At 42.7% G+C, this 14495-nt stretch overlaps 1 protein-coding gene across 1 annotated transcript in view; it reads left to right on the top strand.

Moving 5' to 3' along the window:
- The window catches only part of ABCA13 (ATP binding cassette subfamily A member 13), a 377080-nt gene that overhangs the window by 148933 nt on the left and 213652 nt on the right, over positions 1-14495 (top strand). Inside the window, 2 exon segments of the mRNA XM_090049781.1 lie at positions 8526-8639; positions 13345-13435. Coding sequence (XP_089905907.1) covers positions 8526-8639; positions 13345-13435 — 205 coding nt within the window.

The raw sequence follows: 14495 nt of genomic DNA, 5'->3' as shown, positions 1-14495 counted from the left end.
CCAGCGAGGGGGAGAGCAGCAGGCTTGGGTCGACCCAGTGGTGGTGGGGAGATGGAAGTGGGGGTGGGGGAGGAGTGGGCCCGGGCCTGAGGGGAAGAGGAGGCCCGCTCTTCCTCTCTCCCTGCCACTGTTACGCCTGGATGCATCTGGCCAGGCCCACCGCTCCCCCCCATCGCTGCGGCGGGCCCACTCCCACCCTGACATCAGGCCTTGGCCCACGTCTCCCCTTCCCCTACCACCACTACTGCCATTGTGTTGGGCCCACTCCTCCCCTCACTGCTGCAGGCAGTAATGACAGAAGGGGGGAAGTCTGAGGCCAGTGCCGGTGGCCTTGCCCCCCCACAGCATCCTAACCACACTCTTCCTTCCCCCCCCCCCGTGCCAACATCACCATTGTCACCTCCAAGCAGCAAAGTGGGGGAGACGAAGCCAGCTCCGGTCTCCACCTGCATGGAGCAGCGCATGGAACAGGATGGTGAGGTCACCTACAGGGAGCAGGGTGAGTGCAGGGCAAGGCCACTGGAGCTGGCCTCGCCCCTCCAGCTCCGTCCCCTGTGTCCCTGCCATCATGGTGGCATGTTGCTACCTGTCTGAATGCTTCTTCACACTCTGATTGTCTGTTTGTCAGCCAATCAGAGCGCGAGTAAAGCATTGTGGACAGACAGACAGATTAAGGCTTTTATAATATTAGAATTCTATGATTAATTGCCTACCCCTGATCTATCTGACAACGGGGTAAAATTCCTTCCTGATAGCAAATGTGGAGATCAGTCTGATTCTGAGTGAAGGGGTAAGACTCTCTAACTAGGAACCTCCGGGTTTTAATCCCAAAGGGAGCACTGACACATCCAGTCAAAATCTCTAGCCTTTCCCAGTGCTTCTGAGGAAGGCAAAATGAAAGCCCACCCTGAGACCTATAGCAAGAAAAGAGAAGCTGCAAGGAATTTTGGATGAAGCTGTTAGTTAAACTAAGAAGGGTCTAAGTATCAAGTGTAGAAAAACAGAATGCACAGTAATTACAAAGAAGATCATTCCTGTATGCAACATCAAAGTGGAAAAGGAAAAAATAAGGCAGGTCAATAAATTTAACTGCTTGGGAAGCTGGATAACATCAGATGGTAAATGTGATCATGAAATAGAATAGTGATGAAAAAAGACACTGAAAATGAAAAAGATACTGACAAATAGTAAAACTTCTATGAGGATGAAGTTAAGAGTTTTGGTTTGCTATGTTGTACCAGTCCCCACGTGTGCATCAGAATGCTGGACAATATCACCATGTATGGAAAAGAGAATTGAAGGAACTGAGATATGGTTATTAAGACTCATTTTGAAGGTATGTTGGACAAGTCACACTTTAGAATGGTACCTAGAGAAAGAGAGATCCAGCTGGACAATTCTCCCCATATCACTTCAATAAACTTATCTCACCTGAGACAGCTGTAGAACCTGAACCTTTGGGATTTGATAGTTTGGTGTATCTGAGGGACAAACATTCCACCCCACATATACCACGTTGGTAGCAGTGGAGCTTTTGCAGCCTCTAGCAGAAGAATTTCTTGCATTGGGAGGTAAAATAAGGGCCAAAGATGACCCCTTTTTAAAATCTTAATATTGCTATTAAGCAATATTGCTACTGCTAGGGGAACAGAATTTACTGCCAGGCAACACCTTACAACCTCCTGTAATCCCAGCATAGACAGGGTCACTCAAGGTTGTTGTCCTTTCAGGCATGTAACTCCTGTAGATAACCACTGAAAAATATTGAAAGGTCAACTCTGCAAAAGACACTGTAAATGTAGATCTGTGCCAAATTTCTGTACTTTTGATAGGAAGTATTAGAATAAATCAAATCCTTTACCAATTTACAACTCCATACAGTAAGCTCATATCTGTTAGAGAAGAATATTTTACATTTTTACCTTGAGATCAATACTGGGTCATAAATTACGATAATGAAGAACTCTGACTCCTAGAAGCAACTATGACAGCTAAACAATTAACTGAAATGAAATAGATTTCACTGTGTTCTCTAACACTGAGTGATAAGTTTCTTAATCGTTGGGTCTCAGCAAAAATAAGAGACAGCTGTTTACAGGAGAGGAGCATAGTCTTATGGTTAAGGTACAGGACTGGGACACAAGCTATTGGGCTGCAGTTCTTCACAGGATTTGTCCTGATTTCTTTGCCCCTAGCTGTTAGTCCAGCTATTGTCCAGTCTATATTTGCTGTACCTTAACTGTATTTTATCACATGCTTATTTGGGCTATTGCTAGTATTCAGTTTCTCTGAAAGCGTAAGTGTAGAGAAGCCCTTGTTTGGTGTTATGCACACATACAGCTATATTAAACTGATGTTCATTAGCTTTACTACCCTTTGTCAAATTTTTGCAAATTACATTCAAATGTCTGCTTGCTCCTTGTTAACAGAACCAAGGGAAAGATAATTGCCAAAGCTGTGCACAAAGAACTGTTTGTACTTGCTTGTACATATAAATGTGTACTGGCAGAGGAAAAGAAATTATTTCATTGGCTTTGAATACATCCTAACATTCAGTAGTCGCCAGAGACTGAGGGGGCAGATTTCATAAGAAAAAAATACCGAGATCACACAGACTGTACTCTTCCCTTTTCTTTCCTAAGCAACAACCTAAATTCTAGTTGGCTCTCAATTATCGTACTAATCCTTTTCTTTTTCTTTTTGTGCTAGCTCAAGAATTAACAACATTGTGACTTAGAAGGTGATATGCATCTTTTATAAAAATTCCCTTGTGTATTCTATCCTTATAATGAAAAGAATGTTCTTTTTGAACACAATGGGCCATTGAATATACTACTTCAGATAGTACTTATTTGTATTTCCAGGTACAAATGTTTCCAAAGTGAGCTTAAACCACTAACTGCAACAAGAATATTTTTTATTGTAGTGTAATCAAATTTGGACACGCTTTTATATCACAAATGTTTGGTTTAATATGATATTAAGGCTTTGATCAGTGATAAAGCCATGTGATATAACTCATGACAGTCTCCTCTTTCTGTTTATGCCATTTGTAACAACTTCTTCATCAATTTCACCTTTGATTTCTTTCTCTGTATCAGATTCCGAATTCTGTTCACCAGTTTATCTTCAACACATTTACATGTCTCTTACCTGACAATAAATCACTTTGACCTCCTTCCCCCATGTACAGTAAAGCATTGTTAATTCAAAATTCAGGTGACTGAAAAACACTGACTTTGAAATAAATGGATTTGAAATGAATGCACACGTTAATTTGCATATGCACAAATTAGTATGGGTATCCACAAACTAGTTCACTCACAATTGAGGCATTTGTAAAATTTTGATATAAACTGATATTCTGAACTATCTGCTATCCAACAACAAAGTTTTGTTTTATCCCCACGGTGAGTCTTCTGAGGCATATGGCTCAAAACATTTCCACTGGAAAGATAAATTTCATTGGAATGCATCAATTTGGATGAAATGTTTTACCAGTTTGGTAATGTTTTATCATTTGATAGTGTTTCATTAATTTGGAAAAAAAGTTAAGTCCTTTATGAAGTTTTTCGTTAATTTATTTAATCATCAGGTGATTTTGCTCTAAATTCTATTTTATTATGAAATATCTCATTGTTTTAAAATGTAAAAACATATGTTGATGTTTTTGAATTAGTTTTTAAAATGCTTTTTCCGAAAGAAACGTCAAAATTTGGACTGTTTCTAGATTGTTTAAGAATCAAAACACATTTTCCCCATGTGTTCCCTTGTGCAAAAGAAATGGAATTTTCTGACTGGCTCTAAAACTATTATTAGTTGTTGTTGTTATTTTTTGCTTATGTTGAAATTGCTTTTCTTGGGTTCTTGGGCATTGGTATGAATTTTAGCTCCCCTGTTATCGTGGACAACATGTAGAACCATAGAGCAGTAGGGCTGGACGGGATCTCCAGAGGTCATCTAGTCCAACTCTTTGCCTGAGGCAGGATTATCCCTAAACAAACCATCCCATACAAACCATCAAGTAAACTCCGCATAAGACTACCAACACTCCCTGACACAACACAGACCTAACACCCTAACCTGCCATAGGTAAAGCAGAGTAACCATGGTGGCCAATGTCCTGCTTCTATAAAATGTTGTCAATATATGCTCAAGAGATCTTGAGAGAAAAGCAAAAACCCCCACAGTCTTTATCAATCTGACTATGGGGTAGAATTTCTTCCATCATATAATACCTTTCATAAGTTGTGAGAAGCAAAGATTTCTTAGGTGATATCTTCTATTGGATCAAGTATGTAGTTAACTTAAAGGTTAGACAGGCTTTCAAATGCAAGACATTCTTTGTCAGGTCTGTAATCACAGGAAGCCAGGCACAGAACATTGGACATAGGTATGGTGGTCTGTGGATTTCCAGTATATAGTGATTTGCAGGGTATCGTCCTCGGTGTGGATTGTAGTATTTAAAAAGTTGATGTTAGTGTAGGAGTATTTCAGAGAAATTTTGATCGGTGGATGATGGTTGTTAAACCTGTGGTAGAAATCAGTAAGTGAGTCTGGGTGTTCAGTCCAGATGATGAAAATATCTTCTATATAATACAGGTATAGTATAGGTATGGTGCAATTTTAAGATTTTTTTTTTCACCCCTCAAGGTGGGTTTTGAAGAGGTTGGCATATTGAAGGACCATCTGCGCCCATAGCTATGCCATGGTTTGGAGGAAGTCACAATTGTTGAAAGAGAAGATTTTGTGGGTGAGGATGAAGTGGATGATTTGTGCAACATATTGTTGCAAATCGACATCTACTCCATATTCTTAAAGGTATTTTAGGCAGGTAGTAGTGCCTTCATGGTTTGGGATGTTAATATACAAGATAGTGATATCCATGGTTGCAGGTATGGTCTTTTCAGGTAGGTGGTTGATGTTCTGGATTCAGTTGAGGAAGTCTGAAGAAACTTGCTCTTTGAGTGACACATGGTTTTAGGATAGTTTCTATGCATCCTGATAGCTTACAACGTTTCAGAAAGGTATTGCATGCTAATGTAAATGTAGTTAGTTTTTTTTGCTGCCAGTACGATTATGTTATATATGGTTAAAAATGTATTCTAATTTCCAGTCAGAAATATGTTACCACTTAGTACTCACTTGTTCTTGCACAAAATACACTCTTAGCTTTAATAGCTCTTTTTTCCCCTTTTGGTATTTGCTCCCATGGTTTACTAATAGACTCTTAGCCTTCATTTTGCACAGCTTAAACCTGTGAGTTCTCATTGCCTCCTCTTTTCTGATATGCTCTCCATTCCCGTGATCATCCTAGCAGCCCTTCTCTGGACCTTGTTCCAGATTAAATTTACCCTTTGTGGAATAAGGGCAATCAGACCAGTGTATGTTGCTTTGGTACTCACCTGAGGTCTGACCAGGAAATTGTGCAATAGTTATAATAATTTTCTGTCTTTTTGTCTTACAGTAACATCTTCCATCAGATGTTACTGATGGAAACATCTTAACTGTTACAGGTAGAATTGCATTTTCCCCTTTTTTATCACTGCAACACAATAGCACCTCCTCTAATCATCTGGTAAACGTGAATGCCTCTTGTTCTCAGTTGTCTACAACTGAAGAACTTTCAGTTCAAAGAATTTGCTTTTATTAACCCTGCTTGTATTTTATGCAATTGAATTTCACCAATTTCATCTTGTATGTCACTCTAGTATTTGGACAAACCACTCTGGTTGGTGAATATCACCAATTATAGTACAAACTTTTCTGGAAAAAAAAACAATTTTCCTGAATGTAACTTATTTGCTATTTGGTATTTTATAGTTCAGACCCCATTGTTGGATGAGTGCAGAAGTAAATGGACTTCATAGTTTCATAGTTACTAGGGTCAGAAGGGACCTGAGCAGATCATCAAGTCCGACCCCCTGCCATGGCACGAAAGAGTACTGGGGTCAAACGACCCCAGCAAGGTGTTCATCTAGCCTCTTCTTAAAGACCCCCAGGGTAGGAACCAGCACTTCTCTTAGAAGTTGGTTCCAGATCGTAGCTGCCCTGACCATGAAGTAGCACCTCCTGATGTCTAATCTGAATTTACCCTCTGCCAGCTTGTGACCGTTATTCCTAGTCACTCCTGGTAGTGCTCAGGGGAACAGGGACTCCCCCAATGCCTGCTGGTCCCCTCTGACTAGTTTGTAACAGGCCACTAGATCCCCCCTCAGCCTTCTCTTGAGGCTGAACAGGTTCAGGTCCTGTAGCCTCTCCTTGTAGGGCCTTCCCTGCTGCCCCCGATCATGTGAGTGGCCCTCCCCCGGACCCTCTCCATGCTGTCCACATCCCTCCTGAAGTGCGGCGCTCAGAACTGAATGCAGTACTCCAGCTTTGGCCTGACCAGTGTCACAAAGAGGGGGAGCATCACCTCCTTGGATCTGCTTGAGATGCATGACAAGGTGCGGTTGGCCTTCCTGACTGCATCCCCACACTGCTGGCCCATGTTCATCTTGGCATCAATGATGACTCCAAGATCCCTTTCTGCCTCTGCACTGACAAGAAGGGAGTTCCCCAGCCTGTAGGTATGGTGCTGGTTCTTCCTCCCCAGGTGCATCACCTTGCCCTTGTCAGTGTTGAATCCCATCCTATTCTCATCTGCCCACCCCTGTAACCTGTCTAGGTCTGAGTGCAGCCTATTCCTTCCTTCTAGCATGCCCACATCTTAGTGTCATCAGCAAATTTGAACAGGGTGCTTTTTACCCCCTCGTCCAAGTCACTGATGAAGATGTTGAACAGTGTGGGCCTGAGGACTGAGCCCTGCAGAACCCGACTGCCCACATCCCTCCAGGTTGAAAATGACCCATCCACCACCTCTCTCTGGGTGCGGCCCTCCAGCCAGTTGGCGACCCATTTGACTGTGTAGGTGTTGACACCACAGTCCCCCAGTTTCTTAATGAGAACGGGGTGAGAGACAGTGTCAAAAGCCTTCTGAAAGTCCAGGAAGACTATGTTCACTGCCACCCCTGCATCTAAGGATTTGGTGATCTGGTCGTAGAAGGCCACCAGGTTGGACTGACAGGACATGCTTCTAATGAACCTGTGTTGGTTGCCCCTAAGCATAATCTCCCCTCCTGGCCCCTTGTGGACATATGCCGGAATAATTCTCTCAAAAATCTTACCCAGGATTGAGGTAAGACTAACTGGCCTATAGTTTCCTGGGTCCTCCTTCTTCCCCTTTTTGAAGATGGGAACCACGCTGGCCCTCTTCCAGTCCTCTAGCACCACACCAGAGCACCATAAGTGCTTGTAAAGCCATGCTGGGGGTTCTGCAATGACCTCAGGTAATTCCCTCAGTACTCTAGGGTGAAGATCATCCAGACCAGCTGATTTGAATACATCCAGTCCCTCCAGAAGTTCCCTAACTAGTTCCTCACTAACCCTTGGCCTAGGTGCCACTCCCCTGGGGGGGCCCAGAGGGAGGGTGGCTGTTCCGGTCCCTGCTCAGGAAAATGGAGGCAAAGAAATCATTAAATAGGTTAGCATGTTATTTGGTGTGACGACCAAATTTCCTAGCGTGTCTTGCAGGGGCCCCACATTACCCGGAACCTTCTTTTTGCCCCCATGTATTTAAAAAAGTACTTCTTGTTGTCCTTGATTTGGGAAGCTAGTCCCAGTTCCATCTCCGCCTTGGCCTTCCTGACTGCCCCCCTACATCCCTAAGCAACCGCAGTATAATTCTCCCTAGTGATGGCCTCTCCTTTCCATTGGGTGTACACCTCCCTTTTAGCTAGGAGACATTCCCGGATGCTTTTGGTAAGCCATGGGGGCTTTTGTGCCCTCCTGCCCACTTTGATCTGTGTTGGGATTACTTCCCTTTGGGCTTGGAGGATCGTCTCCTTAAGAAGCGACCACTCTTCTTGGACACCTGGCTCCCCTCCCCTCTGGGACCTCAGTGCTTTCCCAACTATTCTCCGACTTGACTTGTCCTCTGATGATTCAATCATAATACATTGTCCTTGACTCTTCCTTTTCTGATGGGCCAGGAAAAGGAGCAAGGAATCTCTGACAAACCTTGTCAGATATCCCTTTTTCAGGCAGTGCCAGACCTATCAGGTTACACGAATTGAAAATTAAATCCAGAGACTACCCACTCTCTTCCCATACAGGTGGTGCTGTGATCAATGCAGTATTTCATTTGAGAACTTCTCTTTGTTTTTCACCATCTCACTTTCTAAAGCACATTATGTTACCTTGTGTACAGATGCTGTATAAAAAGAAATTGTATTTTGTTTTTTTCAGGCAGAAAACATACACTGCAGGAAGCTTTTTCTTTTATTCATTGCAGTCTTTGAATACCAAATAAATTATTTTCAGGTTTTTTTGAGGATGAAAGAGAAGACACAGATGTGCACACTGCTGACAGTCAAAACTGAAATGCAAAAATGTTACAGAAGGACTCAAAGCATCCAAATTACTCCTGTTTCCATGGGATTTATGGGTTCAACTTTCATTTCACTTTGGTTCATTTCTGTTTTTAGGCTAATCAAACATTCAGTTTTGTGGAGAATCTGAAGACTTACGCAGAGGCATGGCTCAGGGTGTCCAAGATGTTTAAACATGGCGAAAATTTCTTCATGCTTAGTCAACTTCAGGTTGGTAAATGATGGACAACTACCTAGTTTCTAATATTAACCATATAAACTACAATTGAACAGTAGAGGTACCTGTCTAGGAGGCCACATACAAGTGTCACATTTCTACTGGGAGAACCACCATTCTCCTGTTAGAAACCAGAAGTATACATACTTTCTCATTGTTTCTTCTGGACCAAAAATGGCAGCTTCAGGGGAAAAATAACCCAACTTTCACCTGGCAGAAGTGGCTTGTTGGTGAGTTTTCCACAAGAGAACACATATTTGTACACTTTCCTGTAACTTTACTCCTCCTGGGGACCAGGAGAAGTTGAGCTGTGGGCAAAATCTCCTGTGCCTTCGAGAGACAGGGGTTACACTGGTTTGGAGAATGCACAGGAGACAGCTGCTCCTCATCTCTTGTAGGCTGAGGTGAGAAGCAGCTGCTAGCTGCTCCCTGATGGGTCCTCACATACTGGGGACTCCAGTGTGAAGAGTGGGCAGGGCACTACTGTCACTACTATTTCTGCTTGGTGCCTGGGAACTGAGTGGAGGGAGCATTGCAGGAAAGCCCATGCCTGTTCTGCACAGCAGGAACAGGAAGACTGGAGCAGCCACTGCTCCCCAAGCTTTTCCCAGACTGGGATCACCCAAGTCTCAGGAAGGCACCAGGAACAGGGGATGGGAAGGTTGCTAGCTGAACACCTTAATGGCTCCTTCTCCTGGAATCATTACTAGTGGTCGATGTTTACCACCGCTAGAAACAAATGCTTGCATGCGACACAAATCATGGACCTAGAGCTAGGAATATATTCAGAAATGTACAAAAGCTCTACTTTCAGGAGCAACAGTTTCAGAGATGTGGTAGTCCCATGTGGTACAGTTAGTGCACATATATATTATAAAATATAGGAGCTGTCTGCCTGCATAGTTATGGAGAAAGTTTCTGTAATAGGGGTACTGAAGAAAGTGTCTGTGTAACAGTGGGATTGTACTGCGGCTTATCAAACCTGTAAAGTTGTTACTTGAAAGCATTTTTAAAAGTATTTAAGAAAGTGATACTACCTATCTTCAGAATTCCTGTATAATACTGCAAATATAATGAATAGGACAGTGGCAAGCAATATGTAAGGCAAGTGACAAGATTTTAAGGAATAAAATAATAGATGGAACTTCCTTAATGCTCATCTGCATCTCCCAATGGTTCATGTAATTGATGTTTCCAGAGGGCTGATGGGGAAAATGTAAAATGCAGTGCTGATAAGGAAAAGCAGTGAGTATATATAAACAAAGTACCTTGTTAATAGTTCTCCGTCTGCATATTTCCAAGTCTCACAATCATGCTTTTAACTCACTAAAGTGTAGTTTTGCCATGTTTTACTCTCTAAGATTTGCAGAGCTATTAAGCTTCTGGCAAATAAATAGGATTCTGTTGTGGCTCATATATCAATGATAGAATTGTTAATTAAGATTCAATTAAGGAGTGCTGCTTGTGATCATGCATGCAGCTTGCTGATCCCAGGATGCTTTTGTGAAATGAACACTTAGTTCTTTTCCTCTGAAACTGAACAAATGAAATGAAGACATTGAGATAATAAACACAGAATCTCAATGTACATTTTCTCCATGGAATTTTATCCTTTTTTATTATTTATAATGGTAATTAATAAGTTGCTTTAACATTGTGTTTTTCCTCCAGAACAAGGAAAGAAAAAGTCTCTGTCCCAGTGAACTTACAAGAAAAGTAGAGGCTTGATTCAATTTGTTTTAGGGTAGGAGAGGTGAGAGAAGTCTAAGCGTACTACACTAAGTGTGTGTGGTTAGTCGCTATGCATGGATATGGCCTGTTTCTGTAAAGTGTCTGCTGCTGTTATTCAGGCAGCATTCAGCGTGAATTACTCTGTCAATAAGTCCACCTAAGTCACAGGAGGGTTTACTAATGGACGTGTGGGCTCCTGCACTGTAAGAAGCAGACTGGGACCCAAGAGAAGCAATGGTTCTGAAGTCAAGGTGGAAGCCAAAGATTTAAGAGAACAGTGGGCATTTTCCTGACTTGTACTGCCATGGAGATGTCCTTCTGTGAAATGGGAGTTATAGGATTTACTTTCCTTACAAGGGTGCTATAAGGAAAGATGGATAGAAGATTGTAAGACACTCAGATACTATGGAGAGGGGGGGACATATGAGTATCAAATATATGAGAGATAGTTAATGCCATGGTAGGAACACGAGAAAAATATCATGAAGTGTTCTTTTTATTTTCTTTGAATTACAGGCTACCTAGGTTAGAAAAACTACATGCAGTCTTATCTAATGATTCAGATCTCCACAGGCTTAGACTACTTGTTAAAAATCATTACTTACACAAAGACAACCAAGACTAGATATAAGAAGAATTACCTTTAGTACAAGCAGGGCTATTTTCCAGCTTTGTGAAGCAATTATAGTTCAGAATGCATGATGCACATTCTGTTTTGAGTAGTAGAATGGTTAGGTAGTTTGTGATAAAATAGAAATAGTTCTCTTGGTGCTGTCTTCTAAATCATTCGAATACTAATAAGTAATTTAAAAGGACATAGAAGAAAAATAATCAAAATCCCATGGTATTTAGCATTCAGACTCTTGTTTCTGAAGTTCGGAATGTTTTTGCTATGGAGAAACTATTCTCTACAAATGGTAGACTATTTATATTATTGGGAACTTGTGATGTACCTAAGTACAAAAAGGGAGACTGAGTTGGACCCATGAGAGTAATTGAATAATTGTCTTAGATTCTTCCTGTCTTTGGATGATTAATCTGTTGTCTTGAAGATTTTATACTTTGGCTATGTCAGACTTGTAGAAATTATAAGGGGTGGCCATTGAAGCCAACAATGCTGTAAAGTGTTGAGGATTAGATTGCTCATAAAAGAGGTTTTAATCAGTGGTGCTTCCAAGTCTGTTATGATAACTGTAATGTAGAATCTTTTTAAATGCACCTTGTTGTGAAGGGCACTACTTATTTTAGGGCTCCATTACTTCTACTTCTGGAGCACTAATGCCATATGTTGGGATCTAAAATGTTGAATTTGAAAATTGATTTTTTTTAAAGCAAATTTCCTATAGTGGGCATTAAAAAAAGGCTTTCCATCACCCTTTTAGCCTTGGTTGTGGTATGACCAGTATGTGTATCTATTGCTATATTGAAAGAAGAAAATGTACTTCTGTGTAAAAAGATAGAGGGAAATTGAAAGAACTCATTGTATAGTATATGAAGAATCCTACATAATATGGTGCATCTACCCATGTCTTAATTCTTTGCTGTGTACTTTGAAAGGAATTCAGGGAGTCAGTTGGGGTAGGCTGGACAGTTTGCTGTACTTGGTAAAAGGCAGGGAAGCGGGTAGGCTGAAGTGGAGTTATTAAGATTTAGGGTGTCAGTTGGAGAATTTGTTTCTTATCTAGTGGGTTGGTCTTCTTTTATTGTAAGCTGCTCTGAGACTTTCTGGATAGGGCTAGATTTATATATATAAATTATATGTGAGTATTGTATATTTATATAAAAATCATAATACCTTCAGTCTCCTTGAATTGAGACATATGGCTGTCTTATTATCAAATAAGATAGATTATGCAGGGGCTCCTAACACTGGAGAAACAGTTCACTAGGAAATGTTTGGGTATAGAACAAAAGGAGAATTTTCTCCTTTTCTGGAAACCCATAGCTGATCTTAAAAGCCCCACCCTTCCTATAAAACATGTTAAAATCTCTGCCGGGGCGGTGGGTATGTGTATATATGAGCATACATACACACTCTTTAAATTTATCCTCAGCATATCTGTGAAGTAGGAAGACATTGTTAATTCTATTTCCCATGTCAAGAACTGATCATAGGAAGATGAAGGCTGTGACCACCTGCAGTAACAGATCCGGGAACAGGGCAGGGAGGATGAGGCCTCCCTGCCACCCACTTTGGCTTTTCCATGCATGTGTAGTGAGCTCTGAGCTTAATGCCTAATCAGTGCAAGTTTCTGCTGGGTCTTCACATGAGCAGTGGACTCTGAGTTCACCAGGTAGATGGGGGCAGGAGTCTGGGTAGAGTCCCTACTTTTGCCTGGCTATGGAACCTGGGGGTGAACACTGTTGCTGTTCATCTTTGCCATCTCTCCCTCTTCCTGGAAGGGATGCTCTCACTGCCCCACCCCCTCTGGGGGCACTGCTTATCCCTTGGGCTCCAGAGCCACATGAAAGCAGGGACTCCAGCCAGACCCCATGCTGAGAGCTCATGTGCAGTACAGCCACAGGGGTGTGTGACTGTGCTGCCACATCTTCTCTGGATCCATCCTTTACAGCATGGTACATTTACTAGGACTGCTATTGGTACCCTTGAGCACACTAGGCAAGTCTTCATGAGCTGTCCCATATGCCAGATGCAGTGCAACAACATTTGAATGGTGCCATAGGCAGTCATATTGTCTTTGTTTGTCTAATTGGCCCTATATCTCATCAGTGCTAATTAACCTGCCTGAAGTGCTGCAGGAAGTGCTGTTTAGGAAGTGCAGCTTGCTTGAGGGCACCCCTGCCATGGACGGAAAACTTGCCATCTAGAAAGTGGCCCAGTGACTTGTGCTAAGATCATGTGAGAAATCCATGGCTGAGGAGGGTGTTAAATGTGAGTCAATATATACTTCCAGCACAGATGAATAGTATAAGCATTGTATTGTAAATCATATTTCTTGTTTCTAGGAAGCTTTGCAAAACAGTTTTATAAAGAACTTCGTAGAAAGTCACTTGAATCTTGATGTGGGAAAATTTGTTGGCAAGCTGCGAATATATGGTATGTATACCTAAATGCATGCTTAGTACCTTAGCAGGTTTTGCATTTGACTTAAACTTGCTCATGATTTGCTGTTACAAATTTCATTTTGCCTTGGTTAGACAATCCTTCATGTTCGTTTCAAAAGTTGTTGTTGTTGTTTCTTTTAATTGTTTGTTTGGAAGAACAGGGCAGTCTTAACACAGTCTGAAGACTTGGAGGTAAGGAGAAAATAAGATAGAATACAGCCCAGTTTATCAAAGATAGAGTGTGTCAGGGAGACTCATTGTCTTCCTTTGATAAGATAACTGACAATGGAAATGGGGTAACTCTATGGAACTTTGGAAAAACATTTGGTGTGGAAGATAATTCTGAGTCATGTAGGAGGAGATGAGGATCAGTATGATGAAAAATGTCAAATGAATATGGAATGGGATAAAATGCAGATGGCAACAATAGATAGTACTGATAGGGAGATCAGGGCTGGATTTTATCTGGAGTTCCTCAAGGGTTAGTCCTGGGACCAGTGTTCCCTCTAAGGAGTAGTGGTCCATGAGTGCGCCGCCTTGGTCTGGCATTGGACACTTACTGAAGGAGGCTGGGGGCTGGAGCCGAGAAGCTGGGGGCCAGACGAGGCTCGAGCTGGGGGCCAGAGGCTGGGGCCGGAGGCAGGGGCCAGGGGCCAGAGCCAGGAGCCAGGGACTGGTGTGGGCTCTGCTGGCTCCTGGGAAGTGCTCCACTCCTCTGCATCAGGGCTGGGGAGTGGAGCAATTCCCCGGAGCCAGCGGAGCCTGCACCAGCCCCCCGTCCCAGCCTCCATCCCTGCCTTGCCTCACCTTGGGGAGGAGCTGCTGCCTGCCCTGAGTGAGGCTCCGCCAGCTCTGGGACAGTGTGGGACATGCCCCCTGAGGCCATGCCGGGGAGCACAGCAGTGTCCCACTTGGCCAGGCAGTGGCTCCTCCCCACGGTGTGGCAAGGCAGGGATGGAGGCTGGTGTGGGCTCCACTGCCTCTGGGCAGGTGCTCCATCCCCTGGCCCTGATGCGAGGGAGCAGAGCACTTCCCCGGAGCTGGCGGAGCCT

The sequence above is a fragment of the Crocodylus siamensis genome, chromosome 5 (genome assembly GCF_052110815.1).
Source record: "Crocodylus siamensis isolate JL-2025a chromosome 5, ASM5211081v1, whole genome shotgun sequence".
NCBI lineage: Eukaryota > Metazoa > Chordata > Crocodylia > Crocodylidae > Crocodylus > Crocodylus siamensis.
The sequence above is the reverse complement of the archived record's forward strand: the minus strand, read 5'-3'. Positions and strand labels throughout refer to the sequence as shown.